The 24,925-nt window shown below is 46.9% G+C and overlaps 1 protein-coding gene across 1 annotated transcript in view; it reads right to left on the reverse strand.

Annotated features, from left to right (window-relative positions):
* Nucleotides 1-456: 456 nt before the first annotated feature.
* Nucleotides 457-24,925, reverse strand: part of USP10 (ubiquitin specific peptidase 10) — a 63,945-nt gene continuing 39,476 nt past the window's right edge. Inside the window, exons 4-14 of the mRNA XM_081511488.1 lie at nt 23,839-24,885; nt 13,927-14,018; nt 13,316-13,425; nt 12,769-12,824; nt 12,431-12,534; nt 9,990-10,089; nt 9,026-9,203; nt 6,624-6,789; nt 5,425-5,569; nt 3,983-4,048; nt 457-1,468 (exon numbers count right to left, since the gene is read on the reverse strand). Coding sequence (XP_081367614.1) covers nt 1,281-1,468; nt 3,983-4,048; nt 5,425-5,569; nt 6,624-6,789; nt 9,026-9,203; nt 9,990-10,089; nt 12,431-12,534; nt 12,769-12,824; nt 13,316-13,425; nt 13,927-14,018; nt 23,839-24,885 — 2,252 coding nt within the window. The 3' untranslated portion in view covers nt 457-1,280. The remainder of the gene's footprint in view (nt 1,469-3,982; nt 4,049-5,424; nt 5,570-6,623; nt 6,790-9,025; nt 9,204-9,989; nt 10,090-12,430; nt 12,535-12,768; nt 12,825-13,315; nt 13,426-13,926; nt 14,019-23,838; nt 24,886-24,925) is intronic.

Below are 24,925 nucleotides of genomic sequence, written 5' to 3' on the forward strand. Positions count from 1 at the left end.
TCCAGAAGAAGGGCACCATGGGCCAGGGAATGTCTGACATGCATGGCGTCTCTCCATCTCTTCCATCTCAAAAGGCTTCCTTTCCACATCCAGAGGTGGTGTCCATGGCGTGGTCAGGAGGCTTGGTGGTGGGCAACGAGAGGGATGCTTGGCCAAGACCCACACCCCCCACCTCTGTGAACTGAGCAACGCAGGGGACAACACAATGGGGGGAGCACTCACCACCACCCCCAATTTCTGCTGTTTGAAGATCTAAATAAAATCTACCTATCCAAATCACTAGCATTAGCAACTCTGGGAACAGTGAACAGCAACCATGTGAGGGCTGGGTCGGCGTTCACAAACACAGCAGGCTGCACCAAGGTCTTACTCTAATTCCAGCAGCGCAGTCCTGCCTGCTTGAACTCTGGTTACTGGAAAAGGCACTCGCTGTCAAAGAAACACCACACATGCAGCTTTAAACCAACTTTGTGATTTTTATTGATGGGCGACAACTGTATACTCCTAGCTATCACTAACTGTGTACAATTAGAGACGCGGCATCGTAGAAGAGCAGACAGCAGAATTAGACAGCAGACGGAGGGAAATACCAATCTTCGTTATTTTGCTCCTTTTTCATTATGTGTACACAGAAGCATGAATGCATTTTGAAATCTTTTAATGGCAATAAAGTTACAATCACCCTTCTATGTGACTGGCATCGTAACTCCAAATATTTGATCTGCAATGTGTACGTAAGCAGCTTCTCATCACACAATTATTAAAATGTATTTTTCCTGTGAGGAACCAGCAACTTTTTTTGTGTTTGTTTAGCTTTTGAAGAACGATTTCTTCTCTGGTAACTGGCTCGTTTTTATCATTTATCAAAAACTAAAGGGTGAGGGACGAAAGTGTGATGGATTAAAAAATTTATCTTTTTTAAGGAAAGATAAAATTCATTTTCACAAATTTACAAGTGTTGTTGCTGGTGCAGGACTTACTCTACTATGCAATTAGACCGGGAATCAAACGCAAGTTCCCCTTCTTACTCAGGAATCAGCATTATTTCAGAAATGTGTTTCTCATGTATTTTCTTGAATCAAGCGACAGTCTGTTTCACCAGATGATTTTGATTTGGAAGTTAGAATTCAACAGAAGCTATGTTGTGCACAAACCCCAAGGCGTCTCCTTTCATTCTAGCCCATTTTTGCGACAGGGAGAAAGAGTTTCTCTCGAAAGAGCCACTAAAGAGAAGAGGGGAGGCGGTGAGTGCCGAGTCTACGAGTGGCGTGGGCGCGTGGCTACAGCAAGTCCACGCGGCGGTAGTACAGGAGGTAGGCTGTGCGCTCGGCGGTGGGCCTCACCACCTGGTGCTGGCTGATCACCTTGACCGTCTGGTCGTCGATGCGCAACCAGCCGTTGAGGCCGATCTGGAAGACGTCCGTGGTGTAGTGGCCGCCCGTGGCGCTGCTGCCATGGTGGTAGACCACTGCAAGAGAGGGCCGGGCGCCATGAGAGCGGCTTCACACACCAGTGCCTACGGCATCCCCCAGTCCCGTGAAACCCAACACCGAGGCAGGTGGGACAGAGAAACATGACACGCACAGCAAGGCTGTCTAAACTCAAAACCCTTCAACAAGTTACAACACAAAGTCACACATCTATATTGTAATAACATGTTCAAAACCTCCCAAACCATAAAAGAAATGCCAATTTATAATAGGGTCATCCCATCTGTGAGCCCTGTGAAGACTCGGGGCTGGAGACAGTCCCCTGGGAAGCAGGACACACAGGAGACACTGCCTGCAGAGCCGTCAGCCAGGCGCCCTGGGGGACCGCACACTGAGACCCAAACCCCAGGCCCTGATCCAGCCAACCCCACTTCCAGACTGTTCTCAGCCGAGTGTCTGAATCCTGGACAGCGTGGAAACATGGAAAAGCCTAGGAGGAATGCCAAGTACATTACAACAAGATGAATTTTTTCATAGGACAGATTAGGACTGTTTGGTGGTTTAGAAATAGGCTTACATTACATGAAAAAAACAAGAATCTGAGATTTTCTGAGGACTGCCACCCGTGACAAGGACAGCACTGCCCCAGGAGGGTCGCCTGGGCAGTTAGCGGGCTGAGTGGGCACCTGTGGAGCCACCCAGCAGACATGGCACACTGGTCCCTGCTCCATTTTTCTTCGGAAAGGCACTGTCCCCTCCATGAAGAGGAGGGCCCAGGGATGGCCTGCCCAGCAGCAGACTGAGCCTGTGTGAGGGAAGCAGCCTCTGGTGACATTTGGGGAAGGGGACGGCACTGCGGCCAGGGGGAGCTGTGTGCTACTGTGAGTGGCATGAAGGACAGTCTCTCGGGCAGACAGGCACGATCTGGCATGAAATTTTAGCAACAAATACACCTGAATGTCAGTGCGCTCTCCCCTCATAAGGAGACCCGAATCCACCCTCAGCCAAGGACCTGGGCTGGTCAGAGCTGGGCTCTGCTGGGGCTCAGAGGGGCACTGGCCCACCAGTGATGAACATGACTGGTCACACAAGGAAAGAAAGACTGTAGGGCCATTGGGTGGGAAACCAGCCAGGGGACCAACACCAGGAGGCGGCTTCATCTTGTCCTGCAGGTCCCCAACGGAGAGGTTGCCACACTTCACCTCTAAGACCTACCTGACTTGGGAAAGAGTTTTGGGCTTTTTTTTTTTAGTGACCAGGTCACTGGGACTGAAAGGACCTGTGGATTTAACTGATTTGCATTTCCTTTGAGATCCTTCATTCTAAATATTCAGAAGAGAAGCCTCTACCTGTCTGTATTCGGGCTTTTTCAACAGTAACCCCATAGCTAACGTGGTGACGTGTCATGGATACCCAGCCAGCTCATTGTCACAGAAGCAGAGCTGAGAATCAGAGATTTTCAAAAGCTTACGCACTGTACTAACTCGTTTTCTTTGTCCCACAGTCAAAATCATTTTTAAATAAGTACCTCTTTACTCACATTGTACAAAGAATCACAACCCATCCAGTGACCTTATTTCTGAGGTTAGAAGGCTCACGATGGGAACTCAGGGGTGCAGGCAGGTGGAGTCCATGCTCTCACCATGGTTCCCTTGACCAGGAGACGAGACCTCCTAATCCTGTGCCATCACCCCCTCTGCAAGGACCCCAAGGGAGAGCTGCAGGGGACTCAGGGAAACATGTTAGTGCCCTGGGACCTCAGTGACAAACCTCAGGGGCTAGGCTGCACCCTGGGGGCCTCTGGTCTCACGGGCAGGCCAGAGAGGCGTCTAGCCCACAGCAGGCCGGGGGAATGCAGTGCCCACCAGCTCCCAGCAGGCTGGGGCCAGGCTGTGGTGAGCCGCCTTGAGGGGGAAGAAGAAGTCAGAGGGAGCGGGGCCCACACCCACATCGCGAGCCCTGGGGGCGCGCCTAGGGCAAGAGTGCGAAGCCCTGCTTCACCGCATAAGGGCACAGGGCACCTAGCGCCCCTCCCCAGGCTCCGCGTGAGGCTGTGGGGTGGCCAGCACCCCTCCCCAGGCTCAGTGTGAGGGCAAGCCAATGAACTGGGGAGGGCCAGTACACAGCAGTCATTACAAACAGGCTCACAGAAGGCAACACAAAAGGAGGGTGGGAGAAAAGCTAGAAAATTCTACTAAAAATGGCCAGAAAAACAAACACAATTGGCCATGGGCACCCCAGCCCCAGGAGGGAGGGTTCCCAGCCCAACAACCTCACTCCTCTGGCTCCAAGACAGAAACATCATGTGAAACGAGGTTGTACACTGGGCTGAGCTTTAGAACCAAGAGGACATTCTGTCAAATTGCAAACGCACCAAATTTTAGGTAAAACACACATTTTCAAATGATTTCCAGATTAATAAAGTCCACAGGGATACCAATAATTTTTCTCTACGTTAAACAGTATTATAACAGTTTAAAATTGTGCCTGCTATAAAACCTTTTAATCATCGCTTTAGTAGGGAAAAATCATATCATACAAAGTTTACTTACCTGCAAACAGCCTATAGGTTCTGTGGCATTTAAAGTTCTTATTTTTAACCCCTGGAGAGAGCAGTTCTGAAAAACAAAGTATCAACAATTTCAATCTATAAACGTGCTGACATACCAGGGTCTCAGAAAGGGGCAGACAGCAGCCTCCATTCAAGTTCCCACCCGTGGACCAGGGAGACCCGCCAGCACTCCGCCCTTCGTCTGCAGGCAACTGAGCTGCGAGGCGGTAACCACATCACCAGAACCCACCCATCAGAGGACAGGCAGTGAGCCTCAAGCTCATGCTAGAAACTCCTTACAAGCAGAGGTTCTAAAAAATGGAAAAGCAAGATAAAAACAAAGCAGCCCTGGAAAGCCTAAGATGTGAAACGTTATCCACGTGAGCCAGATCACAAAACTCCAATAAACAGTCAGATGATTTTCGGTTGGCATTTATTGCCCTCTCAACCCACTCCAGTGTTCTTGCCTGGGGAATCCCAGGGACGGGGGAGCCTGGTGGGCTGCCGTCTATGGGGTCGCACAGAGTCAGACACGACTGAAGCAACTTAGCAGCAGCAGTAGCAGCAGCAACAGCTGGTCCTCAAGGAGACCATAAACTGGTATTGGAAGCACACCTATAGGCAGAAGACGGCCACTCCTGAGGACAGGGCTGAAAGCCAGAGCCCACTGTAGGAAGAGGAAGTATGAGGCCCCTGGGAGCAGGTGACCGCAGGCCCGATGCCCGGCAGGTCCTGCTGCCCGGCAGGTTGCAGGGCTGGGTGCTATGGGGAGGGAGGGAAGGAGGAGGACGGCAGGCCTGGCCTTCCAGGAGCCCAAGGACCGCATCCATGTCTTCTGTCTCCAGGCACCTGGACACTCTGAGCATCACCTCTAGCTTATTATGCTCCTGAAGGAACTGCAGTTTCACACATAGTATCTCTCAAATTCTGAAGCTTTCCAGGGAAGTTTTCCTTCAAGCTCACTCTTAGCAGGACAACGGGGTGCTTGGACCATGAAGTGCCCAAGCTGGAGCCCCAGTGACCTAGCAGAGACCTGGGGCTGGGCCGCAGCTCTGAGCAGGGCAACTGGCGCCAGAGGGCAACGTTCCCCATCCTCTAGAAAGCCCAATTAAGCAGGCTGCTCCCACAGTTGCTGATATTCGGTGTAAGGAAAAGTATTACCACTGACCCATAAAGTTTTTATATTTTTTAGTATTTTTCTCACCTAGTAATATGTTCATATGGTTTATTCATTTTTTACTTTGTCTTTAAAAAGCCATTTAAGCGAGATTTTTAACCTAAAACTCTATCATGGAGTCAAGAAATGTAAAACAAAAAAAATCAGGAAAGAGAGCTTCTGAATCCTGACAGGCGACAGAAAAGCTTAAGCTTCGAGAAGCTGGCTGGTTTCCAGCATCACCACAGAGTGTCGCCGTGAATGCTTTTGCCTTACACAGCTGTTACCTTTACTAATTTCCAAGTCCACAGGATATTCAATATTTTTGATGAGCTTCTGACAGCCACCGGTCTTCTCGTAAACAAACCGTTTGAGGTGCAGCACGAGCACAGGAGGGAGCTTTTCCAGAGTCACTCTCCGACTGATCTCCACCTGAGACACAGAGCACAGCGGACACGCCGTCTCACTTCGAGGGCAGACGCCGGGCCGCCGCCCACGTCAGGACTCAGCGTTCCGGGGCGGCGCGTCTCACACCTTCCTGAGGCACAGCTCTTTAGAGAGCCCAGTGGGCTCTTTCTGAGCGCCACTGACCTCCTTCAGTACATGCTGACATCCCTAAAGATGCAGCTCAGGGCCCTAAGCCAAGTTAAGAACTTTTGTCCTAGGGCATTAAACTGTCATACAAATTCAAAGGCTAACTTCGTAATACCTTAAATAACTCTCACAATACAGAGAAAGCTGAGGCCAATGTGTTTCTCGCATTAGACGCTTTAAATGACCTTAAAGGTGTTTGGTCTAACCACTGGTTTTATAACAGTTCCAGTTTTATCCATTTGAAATGCCCCTTAATCACTTTCAAAAGTGTACTGAAAGCTGCTTTTTATTAAAATGGATCTTCGGAAGCAAATTTAACCTCTCTATGTACTGTTCTCTGTACCTTCAAACGTGTTGATGCTTCCTGTGTTTCTATGGAGAATCCTTTCAGTAGAAAATACTTGTTCAAGTCACAATCCAAAAGACAGCAGCACAGAAAAAACACCCAGCAAACACCCAGCACTTTCGGAGAAGTGCCCACCTGTCTGGCTGAAGATGTCTGAAAGATGTCAGGCTTTGGGGAAGCGAGCCTAGTGGCCACCACCACCTGGCTTTTTTTTGGTTTCCAGACGCGTTCTCGCCTGTCTTCCCATTCAGACTGAGATCCCAAGGGTGGAAATGGCCCTGTCATGGAGCATCTACAGTCGAGTGTCTCACACACTACACGAATGATGAATGAATAAAAATGTGACTACAGTTCCACAGTCAGAACCAGAGACGATGATGTTTCAGCCATTTCATTCTCAAACGTAGAAGCTTTCAGTCCAAAAAATGTTAAACAACTGATCTGTGGAGCAGAGCTGAAGCCCACTTTTCCTCATTTCAGATCCGTGCTCCCCCGCGCCCCACCGAGGGCCCCAGGACAAACGTCCCAGACGGACAGCGAACGTACCTCTTGTTTGGTTTTGGTGGTGTAACCCTGGACAGACTCTCTGGCCACCAGGCTCTCTAGCGCGTCCTGCACAGTGCGTATCTTGTCAGACTGGATGTCCAGCTGCAGGGTGAAGAACGGCTGCAGGGTGGCAGACTCTTTTGAACTCTGCTGGTAAACCACAGACCTGGGGGTGGAGAGCACAGCACAAACAAGACTGTGGTGCCACAAGCAAGATTATCCAGCATCTCTGTCAGGTGACAGGAGAGGACAGAAATGCCAAAACTATGCTGAATTTTAATATAACTCTGCTCAATACCACCTCGAAAGAATTTCTAGCAACTCAATCCACCAGCTGGAAATTTGGAAGGCTTCCAAAGGCCTTCTCCACTTTATTTAATGCACCGGTTAGCAAAGGTGACGATCTTGCCATAGTCAAAATGCTGGCTCTCTTTGTATCCTCTCAAAGTCTTGCAGGCTGTTTTATTGATTGACTGATTTTTAAATTTTTATTATTTCATTTTTGGCTGTGCTGGGTCTTTGTTGCTCTGCGCAGGCTTTCTCTAGTTGTAGCAAGCAGGGGCTAAGCTTTGTTGCTGAGCACAGGCTCTAGAGCATAGGCTCAGCAGTGTGGCGCGTGGGCTTAGTTGCTCCGTAACATGTGGAATCTTCCCAGATTAGGGATTGAACCGGTGTCCCCTGCATTGGCAGGCGGATTCTTATTCACTGCACCAGCAGGGAAGTCCCTGCAGGCTGTTTCAATAAGAGTGAACTCCAAGGTACACAGAATGTCTTGGGTAGCATTCGCCCCTGAAAACGACTCCACAAAGGAAGGAGAGCAGGGTGTGTGTGACAGAGAGGCAGCCGCAGCTCAGCCTTGCTTCCTTAGGTGGTTTTCCATTTCATTTTCCTTTGTCTAAGTTTTTCTGAGTAAAAGTGTATGCTGGGCCCATGTCTCATCGAGCCTCAGCAAGGAGCTCAACACAGAACCCTATCTCTGCAGCACAAGTGCCCTAGTTTACATACAAATAAAGGGGTGGACAGTGGTTAGACCTCATGAGGAACTGCTGTGAAGGGCAGGTCAGTAGCTTCCTGCCAGGGTTTTTTTCTCTCCCGCCGCTTCCCCGACACACAGCACGGCAGCGCCTCCAGGCCCCTGTGAGGAGGAGGCCCAGAGAGCAGCGGCTGTTTCCTTGGTCCCAAAGCGTAACGGGGGGGACAGCAGTGATGGGCCTGGACTTTACCAAGAGGGTAGGAAAGGTGGAGAAAGGTGCTAGTCTCCTTGGGAAACTGAAAAGCTCCCAGAAGGGGGTGGACTTTAGGAGAAAACCTTTCAGTTGGAGACTGACACAACAGACTCCAAAACAGGAAGGGGCCCGCAGAGTCCAGTCCACAATGAGGGCACAGGAACCACACCTTCAAGGTCGAGGGACCAGGCCTCCCGGGAGGCCTGATCGTCAGCTGATGAGGTTCTCATCAGCCTGCTGAAAGGCGCTCGACCCAAGCTGTTTTAGCAGAGACCGAACTTTCACTGCTTTGAAAAGGGCATTACTTCTTGTTTTAGGACAATGGAAAGCTAAGAGTCTCACTTAAAAAAAAAAAAAAACACTCCTGGAGGTTAAAAGACTGAGCTGTAATGAGGTCCCTGAGGACTCTGGAGGAGCAAGGAGGTCCTTGGAGTCAGTGCAAGTTCTACTGAACCCGACATCACGTGGTACTGAACAGCTCCAACGTAACTAAATTAGCAAAAGCTTTCTAGAAGGACTTCGTGAATGAGCAAAGGGCAGCTGGCCTGACGGCACTGGGGCAAGGAGGTGCCACGTGTCTTCCTCAATGTAAAAGCTTCTCCCTCAACTTTCCAGCTCACCTGGCTCCAGGGCCTAAAACCCCTCCAACCAGATACGTGAATATCTTAACAAAACATGTATTTCCATTAACTTGTCTTTCTCTTCCTTCTAGACTGTGAGCAGCTGACGGAGGGAACGTCAGTGTCGCTCAGGGGTGAGGGGACCAGGAGCCCCCTGGAGGACCGGTGGGGTGGTACCTTCCGCAGGATGGCACCATAGGTCCTGTGGGGCCAGCAAGGTGAGTGTCAGGAGGCCCAAGAACAGACCAGGCACACAGTGCAAAGGCAAACCATCCCGTCCAATATTTCTTAGGACAAATCTTATACCACCCCCTCCAGCAAAATGGCAAAACCCTAAAAAAAATGCAAATGCTAAATTATTCCAGAAAAAGCATAAAACCGGGATTTTTGCAGCGGTCCAATGGTTAAAACTCCACACTCCCAATGTTTGGGTTTGGTCCTTGGTCAGGGACTAGATCCCACATGCTGCTACTAAAGACGGAAGTTCCTGCATGCCACAACTAAGACCCAGCTCAGCCAAATAAACAAGTATTTCTGAAAAAGAAAACAGTAAAACCTGATGTGTCCACCGAAAATGCCAGTGATGGGGGTCTGAACAAAGTCCGCCTGGCGAGTGACTGAGGTCTTGTTTCGGGGACCCACTTGCTCCCATTCGTCCTCACTTCCTTCTGCTGGTTCTTCCTGCTCATCTTCATTCACTGAGTGGCTTTTGGGTCCATTGGAAATAGTAAGTTCTGAAAAGGAGACCATCTGCTTAGGCTACTATATACCAATTTACACAAAGAATAAAAATAAAAGAAGGTTCTACATGAGCCACCTACACAGATCTGTCAACTGCAGCATCAGAGTGAACTCAGGGTGAGTGGTACACTGGGGACAAATGCGATGGTACGATGCCCCCGTGTCCCTGCTGGTCTGACCAGGGATGAATGACACCAGGGGACACCTGGGGCATGCGGGTGGGATGGGGAAACACATTCTGCCGCATCATCGCAGTCAGACTCCTTCACTTGCGAGGGGCCTCAGGGTACCAGGAAAGTCACCCCTACCTCAGGGGACGCATGCTTTACCAGGAGAAGTGAACTAAACCACCATCTGTAACTTGATTTTGAATCACTTTCAGGGGAAAAACTCCTCTGGTGGGGCAACAGGGATAGAAACAAATCAGTAAGGACAGTGTGGTAACAACTGTAGAATCTATCAGTCATACAAGTAATCACCAAACTATTCTTTCAGCTTTTCTGTATGTTTAATCATTTTCTTAACTACAAGTTGTAGGGGAAAAAGCAAAGGTTCTGGACAAATTTTTAAATATACAAAATATAACATTCTCAGTGGTACATAATAAGCAATGTAAAAGTAACTAGTTATCTTAATGAGTAAACAAGTGATTCTTGAAGGGTGAATGACTGTTGTGGGGAAGGCAACTTATTATATGAGGATTATATATAGCATTTGTTTAAGAAAGATTCTTAAAAAAATGTTCTACACACTTCTGTAGTAAACACACTGTAACCTACTTTCATTATTTGGTGAGAGAAGTTTCTTTAGGTTCAGCATTTCCTCGTGGAGTCCGTTTAGAATGAAGCCTAAGTACTCTTCAGCATCTTCTTGTCGACCCTGATAAGGTCAAATAGGATCGTGTTAATTTTAACAGATTACTCTCCAAGGCCTGCACAGAGTATATTATCTGCATATACAAACTACCCTTCTCCTGAAAGTTCAGTAAGATTTAACATAAAGATTTTCCCCAAAACCATATGGATTTTTTGACAATGAAGATGGTAAAGGAGAGGAGAGGGAGGGAGATTAAACATTTATCTCTAAGCAATAAAACAAGGTGTTTTGTTTTCTTTTTTTCAATTTTGCTTTTCTGTACTTCTGAAATTTCCTACAATAAACAGACACTACCTTTATGATAAGTTATTTTAAAAGTTGCTTTTTTATTAAAATGAAATGAAAACCTGAACTCAATGTCTAGGCCATCCCACTGCATAACCCCAGGGTTCACCATGCACGCTGTAAGCTGTAAAATTAGCAGCCCCTGTATTTCTCCTTCCATTTTTGACAATGGGCAACCACGGGAGAAAAGATGTTATACGTGAAAAACTACAGATTTAAAAACTCAGCTGCCTGTTTCACGCATCAGCATAATCACCGGTAGATGAATCACACAGGACCGTCACACAGAGACGTGTCACCTCACACGGTTTCATCTGATTGTGTGATTTATCACCATCACGTCACACTTCACTCTCTGGAGCAGACCCATGTGCGTGTTTCCAGATCTGCAAGCTCCTCTGCTTGTGGTCTCTGAGCAGATCTGCTCACTCTCGTGTAACTGGAGCTGTGGACGGGGGCTTCTGGTGTGTGTCTGTGGGAAACGGCCGAGGCTGGCACAGCCCAAGACACAGAGAAGAGCTAACAGTGCTGGGAAAGAGCTGCTCGCTGGGCTGGGCCTCAGCTGGCATCTGGGAACTTGGGTTTCGGGAGGGCTCCCACCATTCCAGGAACTAGGAAGGGAGTGTGCCCAAATCGTGCACACAGTGTGGTTTCTGCTGAGCACTGGCTTTCCTTCTGGGGGTCTGGAATTTGGGTCTCTGCGAGGCAGCTGGTGCCTATGTGACTGGCCCCTAACACAACCCCTGAACACCGAGACTCCAAGGAGCGTCCCGGGTGGACCACATCCCACACGCTGTCCCAGTGTGACGTGGGAGGGCCTAAGTAAGGACTGTGTGGGTGCACCTGGACAGGGTTCCTGCAGATGCTGCCCGAGTCCTCGGGCTCTGCTGAGTCCACTGAAGGAACAGCTCCAGAGTCTTGTGAGATCTTCCAGCTAAGCACCAACCCTGAGGGGAATCACACGGACCCCAATAAGCCAACAGTGATGTAAAAGCTGCAGGATCGCAGCACTGCTCAGCGAGGGGAAGCCCCCGGCTTTACCTCTGCTCCCAAGCTGGGGGCGTCCTATGGCTTCTAAAGCATCTGGACACGTATCTACCTTAGAGCTTGTCTTGCCTGTTTTCTTAAATTATCAAGCTAACTCCCTTACTGGAGGATGAGCTCCTTGAGAGCAGAGGGCACGCTGACTCCATGTGTGTATTTCCAACACAGAAACATCCCTAAATTCTGAACTTAACGCCCAAGGCTCCGCTGCAAGCACAGGAAGAGTCCCTGGTGGTATCCTGCTGGACTGCCCGGAGTATCCACTCTTCTTGCAAATCACGGGGTTTCAAACAATATTACTTCACTCAGTTTTAACGGAATTTCCTTCACTGTTTCCTAAAGCATTTCCCTGACCACCATTTCATTGCTCGTCTTGACTCATGACAAACTCTATCAGGGAGGAAAGAAATGCTCCAGTTCACTGTGCTAAGGGTGCCCTGATTTCCTTTCAAGGCCATGTGTCAGGGCCCTGGACAAGACCTCCACGGCCTTGAGCCCCACGTCTTCAGCAGCACAGTGTATGATTAAAAATGTAGGTTGTCAAGAAGTCACAGGCCCAGGAGCCACTGCAGAAGGAGTGTGAGGAAGACGGCAGCCCTCCCGAATGCCGGCGTGGCTCAGGGCCCTCAGCCCCACAGGACCAGGGCAGTCCCTCAGAGGGCAAGGAGCTGGCTTGGCTGCCAGGCTCCGCCACTTCCTAGCTGTGACCCTGGACAGTGACCTCACTTTCCTCAAATGTAACAAGCAAACAATAATCATATTAACTACCTTCACAGGGGGAAGTAAGTATGGCATGAACACACAGCAGTAGTGGTCACAGTAAACAATACATGGGGGTGGTCTGACCCCCTTGACGGTCATTTCACACTCTAACCCATCCTAGCAACTGCCTCCAGAGCAAGCCCAGATCCACTGAGCCCCCGCTTCATCGCACACTTGAAAGCAGAGGGCAAGCAGCGAACACACAATGGATATGGCACGAGCTTCATGCCTGCTATGGAATGTCAGTTCCCACCTTTTCAGACAGGCTCGACTTGATCACTGTCAGGAGTCTATAAATATACGTGGGTTCGAAGGCAGCTCCGGGGCGGATATCCCTCACGATTTTATCCCCAAGAGCTGCAACGGAAACAGGACACAGATTTTCACAACCCAATGAAGTCTTGAAATGACAAAAAGCATGATCACCAAAACTCCCCCCACCACTGCCCAAACTTAAGAAAAGCTTAGGTGTAGCAACCTGCGTGTAAAAAAGACATTTTTTTCCCAGCAAGACTGAATTTCTCAGTCTCAGTCATCTGACTTCATAGCTCCCCATATGTAATGGTATCAGAAGCCCTTGTTTCCACTCACCTTGTCTGGGTTTTGGAGGTACTGGCATATTAGTAAACTCATTCATTAGCCGAACACTAAACATGAGGGGAAAAATGTTTAGTACACATTTTTTCAACGTCAACATAAATATCATCATTTATATTGTGTTAATAATGACACTTTAGATATAAAGCAAAAATAAAAGACATGAATGAATTTAGTCAGCACATTTTTCAAAAAAGACATACTATCACTAAAGAGACCTGATGGCTAAGTAGAGTATTAGCTTGTATGAAGACAGCAAACTTTAGGTAACCAATGCTGTAAAGGCTAGTGAGTTCTTAAATCTTTTTTAAGTGATACAAATTACTAAACATTAAAATATACTCAACTGACACTAAAGAACACAGATAAAACAATGTTACAATTGCATTTCTGGTTAACTTCCATACAAAATCATGAACAGTAAATTAAAAAAAAAAAAAAAAACAGGATTGATTTACAGGAAATCAAAAACTTTGCTATGTGAGTCTAATTATCAGAGGGGGAAGCCCACTCCTTGACAGGCTCTCAGCAGCTTACTTACAAGCTGTCTATCATGGGTGTGGACGTACAAGGCCTTTGCACTTTTGAATACAGAGGAATGAACTTCATCAGGTGATACATCGGTGGGCAAGCCACCAAGGCTTGCAGTGTCTACACAACAGCAGTGAAGAAGCGTAAAGGAAACGAAATTGATGCTCCAGAGTGTGGAAAGAGCACACAAAACTAAGTAAGCCAAGAACACTGAATAACTGAGATACATAAACACAAAAGGGACCAAACCAAATAATCCCCGAGATAACTGCCTTGTGATATCCAAGGAATTTATAAACAAGATCTTAACTTAACCAAGATTAAGTCAATTAGCACATTTCCAGTTTAAGTGGTCACTCTACTCTACTATTCAGGAACCCCCACCTTTTTTTTTTCAGGACCATTTTAATGAGAATTAAACTTGCTTGATTTTGTCAGTCATCATCTCTGGGGGGGGGGGGGGTGGTGGTCAGAAATAACCCAGTTAATAAGCAATAAGGCACCAAAGTTTTGGATTCAAAACGTGGGGTGGATGCCCCACAGAAGCTGAACTAAGTCAAACGTGCCCCAGGAAGAGGATGCTGCAGAAAGCCAGCCTTGGACAGCATCTGAGAAGGATACAGCATTGATGTAGCACCAGTTTCCTTTGTTGATCAGCCCGCGGGGTTGCAATGACACCGGTTTATGAATCAGGGTGACATTCTCCAGTAACTCTGAAAGACGGGAGCACAGTGAAGGCGTTAACGGCGTCTCAGGAGTAATTCTCTCGCTCTGCTCTGGGAGCTGACTGCCTACTACAGAGCACAGTCACACCCACAGGGAAGGCAGGCTCCATCAAAGCTTCGTTCAGCTATCATGTAATTACTGAATGATTAGAATGTTCAAAGGTATTTGCTACCCACCCCTCCCCGAACACTGACATTTATCAACTAAGAAGCACAAGAACTGTTTTAATGAGAAACGAAAAAGGCTTAAAAAACAGTATTAACAGTATTAGGGACCAGACTTAGGAACAAGCTTTGTTATCCTCAGATTCATCTTTGACATCACTTTTCCCTGGTCTTAAAATAGCAATAAAAGAATGTTTTATGCTTTAAATAGAAATGCTTCATAACAAGGTCCCCCGTGACCCCTTATGAATCCTTTAACTGTGACAGCCACAGTTTTTCTCGGCAAGTGCATTTCAGCTCACAGTGTTAACTCACTGTGTTTAATCCTCAGAGATCCCGGGGTAGCACTACCATCCTCTTTCACCAAAAGGAAACCGAGGCTTCAGGTTAACTCGCCTGCCTGTGACCTCACAGGAGCCAGGAGGTGCAGTCAGTACCCGAAACTCATGACCTGCAGCCACACGACACTGCCTCCCGTGACTTGTGAACGGTGTTAACAAGGGAACACGAATTTGACATCAGCACCCACTCCAAGGCAACACTCGAAACAAAAGAAGCCTTTCTTTTCTAAACACACAGCTGCACTGGCAGGTCCCAGACTTAAGCATTAAATGAAGAAATTAATTCGCAAGGTTCTAATGTCAAACACACCCACTTCCTCTCTCTCTCCTGTGAGGATAAAACGCCCTCTGTCCTCTAATTGAGGAAGCATAGAGAATAATTTCCCCACTTATTAAAAAGTGAAACATGACCAACTCAAAAGAGAGGCCATGGAATTTGTTAAGACTAAGTTTGCCAAGGTCCTCTCCCCCCATCCCCGCTCTCCATATGGGGCACACAGTCATGAAATTCAAAACCAACTTCTGAACACAAGGACCTCTGATAAATGCCATGCTGCTGTTGGTTAAGCCTTGCCTGGGCACCAGGACCTGCAGGCACAGAGACAACTGAGGGGTGGCCCTGCCGTGTGAGAGCCTGCAGACCAGGGTGGGAGGGACGGCACAGTGCGGGCTCCGCTGGGGTGGGGCGGGGGCCAGGGGAGGGGACGCGCCACCCAATCCAAGGATTGGAGAAACCCGAGGTGGCCAGGGCGTCCGACAGCAAACAGCACCAGAAATTTGAAAATGTCTCTAGCTGAGCATGCTGCCTTCCGCCCAGAGGAGACAAGCACAGGGACAAGCAGGTTCTTTGCTGGCTCTGGCAGACTATGATGAGATGAGGGGCTCAGCTTGAGAGTTTCAGAGGTTCGAATAAGGGTGCCCAGACGACACCAGTGAACAGTACACTGACCCCCACAGACCAGCCAGTGACACACCTCCACTCATACACACACACGGGACCCTGCAGCTGAGGGCTGTACATCCCGAGAGCAATGGGTGGGGAATGGAGCCCCTGGACCACCCACGTCCAAGTGACAGACAGAGGAGAAAGCGTCACAGTGATCGAGGAGGACAGGGCAGCTGGACCCAGCAGTGGAGGCAGAAGCAGGTTGGAGGGCCTCAGGAGGGGAAAGTGAGGGTGGAGGGCACTGGGGGCAGGAAGCCTGGCTGAGGAGGGAGACAGGAGGCGTGTGACAGCAAATGGTACCAGAAGAAATCTCTCCAGCTGAGTGTGGTGCCTTCCACCAAGGGGAAACACACACAGGGACAGCAGGGGCTCAGGAGATCCTGGGATGGCAGGAGGGAGGAACAGGGGAAGGGCAGACTCATCATGGTTTACGCGGGGGGTGGGAAGGGGGTAAACGAAATAGCAGCATCAACTTCCTTGATGATGCTGGAAGCAAACTGTCCCAAGGTGGGGGTGGGCTAGGAGGGGAAGGGGCTTGACAGCATCAATTCCCATTCAATACAGACACTGAAGGAAACAGAAAGCAAATGACCAGGGACATGCATGCAAGATCTTATCTGAAACTTCTCTTCCACACAACTGTTTTACCGGCCTCAAAAATACATTTACAGATGGTCAAAAGTGCTTTGGATGTGTATTTTGTCAGACTTAAAAAAAAAAAACATCATTTATGACAAGGCCAACTCCACTCTCAAAGGGGAAGCAGGTGCAAAAAGTGTCAGGAACTAACTGCTCTAGGCTGGAAAACACCTCTCCTCTCATGTTCTTCACTGAGCTACATGCCCAGAATAATCTGAACACCTGCAGGTTGAAGCATCCCAGTCCTATGGAATCTGTGAACACAGCCAATTTAAAATTGACTACTAGCTGATTCCTTTCCAACATTTATCTGGAAAATGGCGTGTGCTGACTGGACAGAACCTTTAGTTCTACATCAACCCTTTCCCTGAACCAGTCCCAGGGTTGCTTATTTTAAGGAGCAGGCAGGTTAAAAAAAACAGGAAAAAAAAGTTTCCCTTTTTCTTCCCCAATACTAAGTCTCTTAGCATCACCTAGTGGTTTATTCAGTAACTGCAGGTAACAGAACTTCCTAAGGGGTCGCAGAGTCAGATGCAACTACTTGACTGAACAACAGAACTTCCAAGCAGACACATATTGGCTCCATCAGGTCTCCTCGCCTCCTTCCCCCTGCTTCTCTCTCTGCTAAGAGTCTCCAGCTGTTCCTCTCCTATCGTGTTCCTTGGCGAGTCCTCCAGGCAAGGCCGACCGTGACTCACTGGCCTAGACCATGGATAGCACACAGTGAGTGTTCACCAGCCACATGGGATGAAGTAAACTGGAGACTAATAGCTGTGGATTATGGCAAATGACTCCACGCGAGTTTGTGTGGAACAACCTGTGGAGTTGAAGTGAAAAGTGTTAGTCACTCAGTCACACCTGACTCTTTGTGACCCCCTGGACTGTAGCCCACCAGGCTCCTCTGACCGTTTTCCAGGCAAAAATGGTGGAGTGGGTTGCAGTTTCCTCCTCCAGCGGATCAGTCCAGGCATCAAACCCATGTTTCCTGTGGCTCCTGCAACTGCAAGTAGATTCTTTACCACTGAGCCACCTGGGAAGCCCCTAGGTCATTCCAACACCACTCTGAAAGCCTGCAGGGAGGAGTAGGAATTCCAACAGAGAAGTGGACTAAGGGCAAGAGGCCAGGAAACAAGGGTCTGCTACCCGATTCCACCACTTTATTCATCCTGCAACCTGGGGCAGACAGAGCAGCTCCTGCAGGGAAACGGGGAGGGTCTGGGATGAGGGTCTGGGATGACGTCTCAGACAGTCAGTTCCTCACAGTGTGTCCTAATCCTGATCAGAAAATAAAGAGCTGATTAAAGTGAGAGAGAAGGAAGGGGATTAAAGGATGGAAATCTGAGAGGACCACCACTTTTCGATTCTTCAAATGGAAATGTTTGCTTCAATTCCTTAAAGTTAAGTTTTGAATACTTTGTGAGTGTGTATATTAATAAGGTCACATTTTGAAAGCAAAGAAAGGTTGTAGAAAAAATTAAGATTAAATATCTTATTGTCTGAGATTTTTCTCTTACTGTTCAGCTTTATAACACACTGTGCATTGAGGGTTTCTTCCCCGGCATAACTTCAGTGGCCACACAGATCCAGATGCTGACACCTGACAGAGCCCACCGTGTGCTGCTCCTCTCCTCCCGCCCAAACAGCACAGGTGTAAAGACAAGGCTAATACTAACAGTCACCATCCTGTTTAGCGAATCCTTCTAAAATGAATGAATGTTACTGCTCTAATTCAGAAGTCAATATTCACAATTTACAGACAAGCCAGTATGAATACCACTTTCAATTTTTTGGTATAACCACTATTTAATTAAGTTCCTTTTATAACAACATCACCGTTTCCATTTACTATTTTGCTTAAAGTCCAATAAGCACTGTAATTATGGAGGTCAAAAAAGTCAAAACCAGGAAGGGCAGCCAAAGAGGAGAGAGAGAGAGCAGGGTATTTCCTGGGGTTGAAACTTTACATCTGACTTATGGTCCCAAATCATCACTGTTGGTTATCTATTTTACCTTTTTTCAGGGCAAATTATTAGAAGTTGACTATAGTAACAAATTTCTCCCTGAAAAGCCTTCTTTTCAATCCATCTTTGTTGGTATAATTTACTACTTGGATCTGTTTAGACAGTAACTTTAGGAGGGTGCTCTCTTCAAGCCATCTTTTCCACAGGAGTTGGCAGGTCTGCAGAGGAATGGTGTTACAGGAATGGCATAAAATGCCAGCACTGACTCCATATCACACAGAAGATACAAAATTGAAACTGTTATTTTCACCTCTGTAATAGCTCAGACATTAAATGGCTCAATTAAAGTTTAACCTTGTGAAATCTGCTGACAGACAAAAACATTGAGTGGTTAAGAGCCTTTCTTACAATTCAAGACATACAGTAAACCACATACCTTACCACAAATCACTCAAATGAAATGATTTATAAACTCAATGGCAATACTAACAATGTAAAACGTATAAGTCCATAAGCCATAATTATTCTTACATATTTTATGCATTAAATTTTGTTTTCCTAAAGTCAGCACCTAGAGGTCATATTACCATTTAAAATCCATGAAAACGCAAGGCACAGAACTTTCACTGATTCTTAAGGCTCAACAGTTGGCTTGTCATTGACATTCTGATGCTGTTGACCTGCCTTTCTGTCATCTTCCTAATTGTTTAGAACATTCTCCAAGTGGTTTCTTCCTCATTACATCACTGTGGAAGAACACACACTATCCTGGTTACCTAATCAGGTGGAGGACAGTGAAGTGACCAAAATGTGCCATTACCCACTGGCGACAAATCAACTTACATTTTCTCATAGAGGGAGAGGGAGAGGGAGTCCCATATAGGAGGTCTATAAAGGATACAGAACAGAAATACCTGCAAGGACATACACCTGTCAAGTCAGACGCGAACTGAACTCTTAACCCACGTTTGAGTCTGCACATAGGTGCTGGACCTCCACCACTCAGGGCCTGCTGCATGGTCACTGCCTGGGCTACTTGGGAGAATTTGAAGAGAATGAAAACCCTTGGAGAAATTATTTCCCAAGGACAGGAGAAATATAGATTTGATTTATAAACTACCAAAGCAAACTCAATCGGGATATATTGTTTAAGATAAATACAGATCCAGGAATTCATTTTTCTGAGCAGATCCAATTTGTAGTGATTTTATTGCTCTCTCCAGTGACAATTTTTAGGTCTAAAATAGTGTAAAATCATCTATTAAGTGTGTTTTACTAAAATTAATAATGGCCTGACTAGAGCCTCAATATCGCACAGAACATTATGTTTTTCAGCTGTCTAAGACCTCAGTTTACATAGTTCTCTGAGACCAGAATTCTTGCTCCTATTTGGGCATTCGGCCTGGTTTCTCTCCTTGCCACCATTACTTACACGCCTTTAAAACAGAATACACTGGTGCATAGTTTTGAAAGCAAAACATAAAGAATGAAATAACTCTATGTGTGATCTGAAAGCATTTGATATAATTCAGGTTTAGAAGAGGACAAGTGATCCCCAGTAAAAGCCGAGGAAGAGTTTAATGTTCATCACTCACCAGGGTATGTTCCACTCCAGGCTCTGGAGGGAGCACCAGCTGAGGCTGTCCCCTCTGCTTGTACTGCCACACTCACTCTCAACATGGGCGTGTGCCTCAGGTTTCACAATTAGTTTCAATACAAGATATAAGAATTTAGATTTTCATGTTCCTTTTTCTCATCTCCTGGCTCAGTTATTCCTACTGAAAAAGGGCATATACTCCCTCTCAGACTGACATAAACTACTTCCTGAAACACAGAAGCCTCCCCCCAAGCCTCTGCAGGCCTCCTGTGCAGGTTCATGCTTCCCACCAGGATGGGAAAGTGCTTTTCCCTTCCATCTCCTGCTTAAATCAGAGTTTACACTAAGAAAAACGGCGAATGGAACAAAATGTTGACAAATGACACCATGAAGATGGCCTTGCCACCAAAGAACGTAAAAGCAGAATGCAATGCAGTAATGAATAAATAAACTGTGAGTAACTGAAATCTGGCTATATTTCACTCCAAAATGCTGGGTGTGACTATTATTCTCTGTTTACAGTTGATCTGTCTGCGTTACATTTCACTTGTGGTTATACAAAACTACCTGGCATTCATTAAGCACAGACATAATGACAGGGAAGATACATGATCCAGAAATGCAGACACCAAAATAAAGGACCCTGGGGTCAAAAATTGGCCTGTGGATATTGATATCCTTTTAAGAACTCAAAAGAGAATAAATTTATTCAAACTGTTGTTCCCTCCTGTTTCTTTCCCAAATTTAATAAAATGATACACATAAAAATTACTCTCTCAGCACAACCGCTTAGATGTTAATTCAAGTCAAATTCTGTGACAGTCAACATCAACAGATCTTTTAATGGAGCTAGAATTTCACACAGTTAAATGCTGCTTCAAGTAAGTGGGCCTACCATTAAAGCTAAGTCTGTGGTAGTGATATGACCTACAACAACCTCAATATAACTTTTCATTTTTATCAAATAAACCTCTCAGGAGGGGAATACGACAAAAGGGAGAAAAATTCTAAACAATCTACTTTACCTAAGCTCAGTGTGATTCCAACAGTTACTCAGTGTGACTATCACTGCATTATTTTTCAAGAAATACTGAAAACTGTCAGCAACTACATTCTGTATTTCTAAGGTTCAATAACCAGGCTCACAAGAATGAAACGTTTTAAAAGGAACCACACTTTTGCTCAGATAATGAAAACATTTTTATAACTGACCTAATCAAAAACAGGGTTAAAAAAATAAATCTTGGGGGAAGGTAATGCTGCTGCTGCTGCTGCCAAGTTGCTTCCGTCGTGTCCGACTCTGTGCGACCCCATAGACGGCAGCCCACCAGGCTCCCCCATCCCTGGGATTCCCCAGGCAAGAACACTGGAGTGGGTTGCCATTTCCTTCTCCAATGTATGAAAGGGAAAAGTGAAAGTGAAGTCGCTCAGTCGTGTCCGACTCTTAGCAACCCCATGGACAGCAGCCTACCAGGCTCCTCCGTCCATGGGATTTTCCAGGCAAGAGTACTGGAGTGGGGTGCCATTGCCTTCTCCGAGGAAGGTAATGGGGGACCATCAATTCAAAAGTTATTAGACTGTAGCAATACTCTGCACGAATACAAATAACTAAGAGCCCCCAGTGTCGCTCTATTTTATTTCCCTTTTGGAGGAGCTGCATGGCTTGCAGGATCTTAGTTTCCCAACCAGGACTTGAACCTAGGTTCTGGCCCAGTGAAAGCGTCGAGTCCTAACCACCGGACCACCAGGGAATTTCCTCACAATGTTCTAGAGAGTAGTTTACCCTCAGATTTTAGCAAGTCAACTAGATTTTAACATACACAGCAAACTATGTATCAAACCACATTTAAAGTTATTTGACTAGAATACTTTAAAACATTTAAAATGAATCTTTTCTTTCTTCTTTTAAATAAAGGTTGAGGAAATTTCCCAGGAATGGAGGTTTTCCTTGTGAAGTGGGCTTTCCCAGTGGCTGGGCAATAAAGCGTCTGCCTGCAATGCAGGAGACCACCTACAACACAGGACTCCCTCAGGAAGGTCTGCTGGAGAAGGAAATAGCAACCAACTTCAGTAGTCTTGTCTGGGAAATCCCATGGACAGAAGAGCCTAGCCAGTTACGGTCCATGGAGTCACAAAAGAGTCAGATACAACTTAGCAACTAAACCACCACCACCCTTTGTGAAGCAATTTTAGGAACATAATGACAATGCCTTCTGACTTTAAGGGCTTCCCTGGTGCTCAGCTGGTAAAGAATCAGCCTGCAATGTGCAAGACCTGGGTTCGATCCCTGGGTTGGGAAGATCCCTGGAGAAGGGAACGACTACCCACTCCAGTATTCTGGCCTGGAGAATTCCAAGGGGTCGCTACGAGTCGGACACGATTGAGCGACTTTCAGTTTCACTCTGACTTTAAACTTAGAATGTCCGCTTTTAAAAGCATCACACCATGCATCTCCCACTACAGGTTAAGAATGACGTTTAACTTAATGATCTACACAAAGGCTGTTACTGTTCTCCCTTGACTCTTACAGCTTTCCCTTGCAATGAACATGCTTTAAAAGTTACAATAAAAAATTCACCCAAATAACTTAAAAGTTATCAATTTAAAAGTCCAAAATGCTGATGCATCTATCAATTAATTTCTCATTTTAAGAGAAATCCAGACACCTAGATTGTTCAAAATAATATATTTTGTATAAGGAATAAAATGTTCACTTAGAAACTTCTTCAAGTATTGCTTGCTGTCATCTTACTACCAACAAAAGGATGTGTTTTATATTTGATGGAATTCTGACCATTCGTAAAAGAGTATACATTTTGCATCTCACTACTGCTTTCACCCTCATCCTGGTACAAAATGCTGTCAGGTATGCCAAAATGTTAAACCAGCAAATACTAAAGCCTAAATAAAGACAGTTCAGAACTTCCCTGGTGATCCAGTGGTTAAGAATCTGCTGCCAATGCAGGGGACATGGGTTTGATCTCTGATCCAGGAAGGTTCAACATGCCTCAGAGCAATTAAGTTCATGCATCACAACTACTAAAAGAAAGAAAGGAAGAAAGTGAAGTCGTTCAGTCATGTCCGACTCTGTGACCCCATGGACTGTAGTCTACCAGGCTCTTCCATCCATGGAATTTTCCAGGCAAGAATACTGGAGCTGGTTGCCATTTCCTTCTCCAGGGGATCATCCCAAACCAGGGATCAAACCCGGGTCTCCCTCATTGCAGGCAGATGCTTTACCGTCTGAGCCACCAAGCACTCACTATAGAGCCCGTGCTCTGCAACAAGAGAAGCCACCAAAATAAGAAGCACGATCACCACATCTAGACAGTAGCCCCTGCTCGCCGCAACTAGAAAAATCTCACGCAGCAACAAGCAACAAACACCCAGTGCAGCCAATGAACTAAAAAAAAGACAGTTCATTTTAACTAGGCTAATGGGGTAAGAACCTGAAGTGCTGGCTACCGGTAAACTCCCTGGATAATGAATCCTGAAGAACAGCCCCAGCTTCTTAGTCACGTGTAAAAACGTACATGCTCCTGCTTCTGACTTCCCACCTTAACTTTAGAAACACAAGCCATGAGGCTTTACAGTTTTATTGTGAACTGGCCCTACTTTTTGAGCCTTAGCATATGAAATGCAACATTAACCTCAGGCCAAACTCTTGCAGTTTTTCTCTTCCAGTCAAGAGTTGGCCTTGGTGTGCTAGAAGTGAATAAAATCCATTTACTCAATCCAAAATAGGCATTAAAAAGAAAAAAAAAAACAACAACAATACTTTCTTATAGCCTAAGAAATAACTCCAAAGTGAGTAGAATCCTCAAGGATTACGACCCTGAGGTCGTAATAACTGGAACACAAACAGGGCTATCCATTAGTCATACAAGGGAGCACAACTAGTCAGAAGGCAAGATGTGGAAATGTAATCTGTCAACAGAAAATGACTGATAACGGACATGGATTTTCCATTTAACGTAAAAGTAAGATATCCCTCCCCACCCCATTCTGCTCATATGTCATTTTACTTTTAGTGACACATAAGGCACAGGTATCATTCAGAAATTCGTCTGAACACACAGGTAATCTGCTATTGCTCTGGGTAACAGTGCAGACTGTCTGCTCCCATCTTGGCCTCAGACCTGTATCTTTTGAAATATACCTGCAATCTTTACGGCTACAGGATCCTCTGAAACTGGAACCAGCCCTTCCTTGACTTCCGCCTGCTTTTCAGAGACCACGGGAGACGTGGTGGGAGGGGAATACTTAGTTTCCACAGAAACCACAGGCGAGGAAGAGGAAGAGGGCTTAGAATCATGAAAAAGACTGGCCCACGACTTGGCAGGCTGACTGGCGGGCACAGTGCCCGCTGCGGAGGCCGGGGCATCCGCAGGAGGTGGGGCACTCTCGGCCTTGGCGGGGTCCAAGTCCGAGCTCTCCACGGTGTGCAACTCCACCCCGTTGGCAGCTGTGCCCTCACCCAAGGATTCAAGTATTTGCCCGTTAGTGACTCCAAGGTTCTCAGTAGTGTCAGTCCCCATGGAGGGCTGAGCCGAAGCTGTCCTCCACAGGGCGTCCCTGCCGGCCTCGGCAGAGGGGTGGGAGGCCTCCGAATCAGGCCCGGGGCGGCCCTCGGGCTGCGCTGCAGTCCTGGCCCCGCCATCCAGGGCTCCGGGGAAAGCCTCAGCTGGCCCGGCGTCGCTGACGAAGTCTGTGGCGTCCTGAGGGCTGCCCCAAGTCCGGGGGGTCCCTTCCATGGGCACATCCCCCATCAAGTCTGCGTCCTCGGCGCCTACACTGTTGGGGACTGCTGGGCTGGCGTGGCCATTGACCAGGGCTTCCGCCGAAGGTCCACCCTCGCCACCGTCTTTCAAGTAACTATAATATCCAGGGGGACGTTTTTTCTTCTTTTTACGCTCCCTTTGTCCAAGACCACCTGAAACACCATCGTTCTCTAAAGCTTCTGCCTCGGCATGAGAGCCGCCATCCAGGGCAAGGGCAGGGCCCGGGTACTGGCAGTCAGCGGAGGTGTAGTTCACTTCTTTATCAATGTCATCAGGGAGCTTTTTGGAAGTTGTGCAGCTAAGGATAAATTCAGGGGCCTGAGGATTCAATGTGCTTGAAATACTGTAGTTGGGAGTTCTCGGCAAAGTGTCATTGGGTTCAATTACTTCATTAACACCAAATTCAATTCTCTGATAGTCGTGTCCTGTTTAGAAAGAAAATGATCAGTAAATATCCCACTAGTT

The sequence above is a fragment of the Giraffa tippelskirchi genome, chromosome 7 (genome assembly GCF_054371585.1).
Source record: "Giraffa tippelskirchi isolate mGirTip1 chromosome 7, T2T-mGirTip1v1.2.pri, whole genome shotgun sequence".
NCBI lineage: Eukaryota > Metazoa > Chordata > Mammalia > Artiodactyla > Giraffidae > Giraffa > Giraffa tippelskirchi.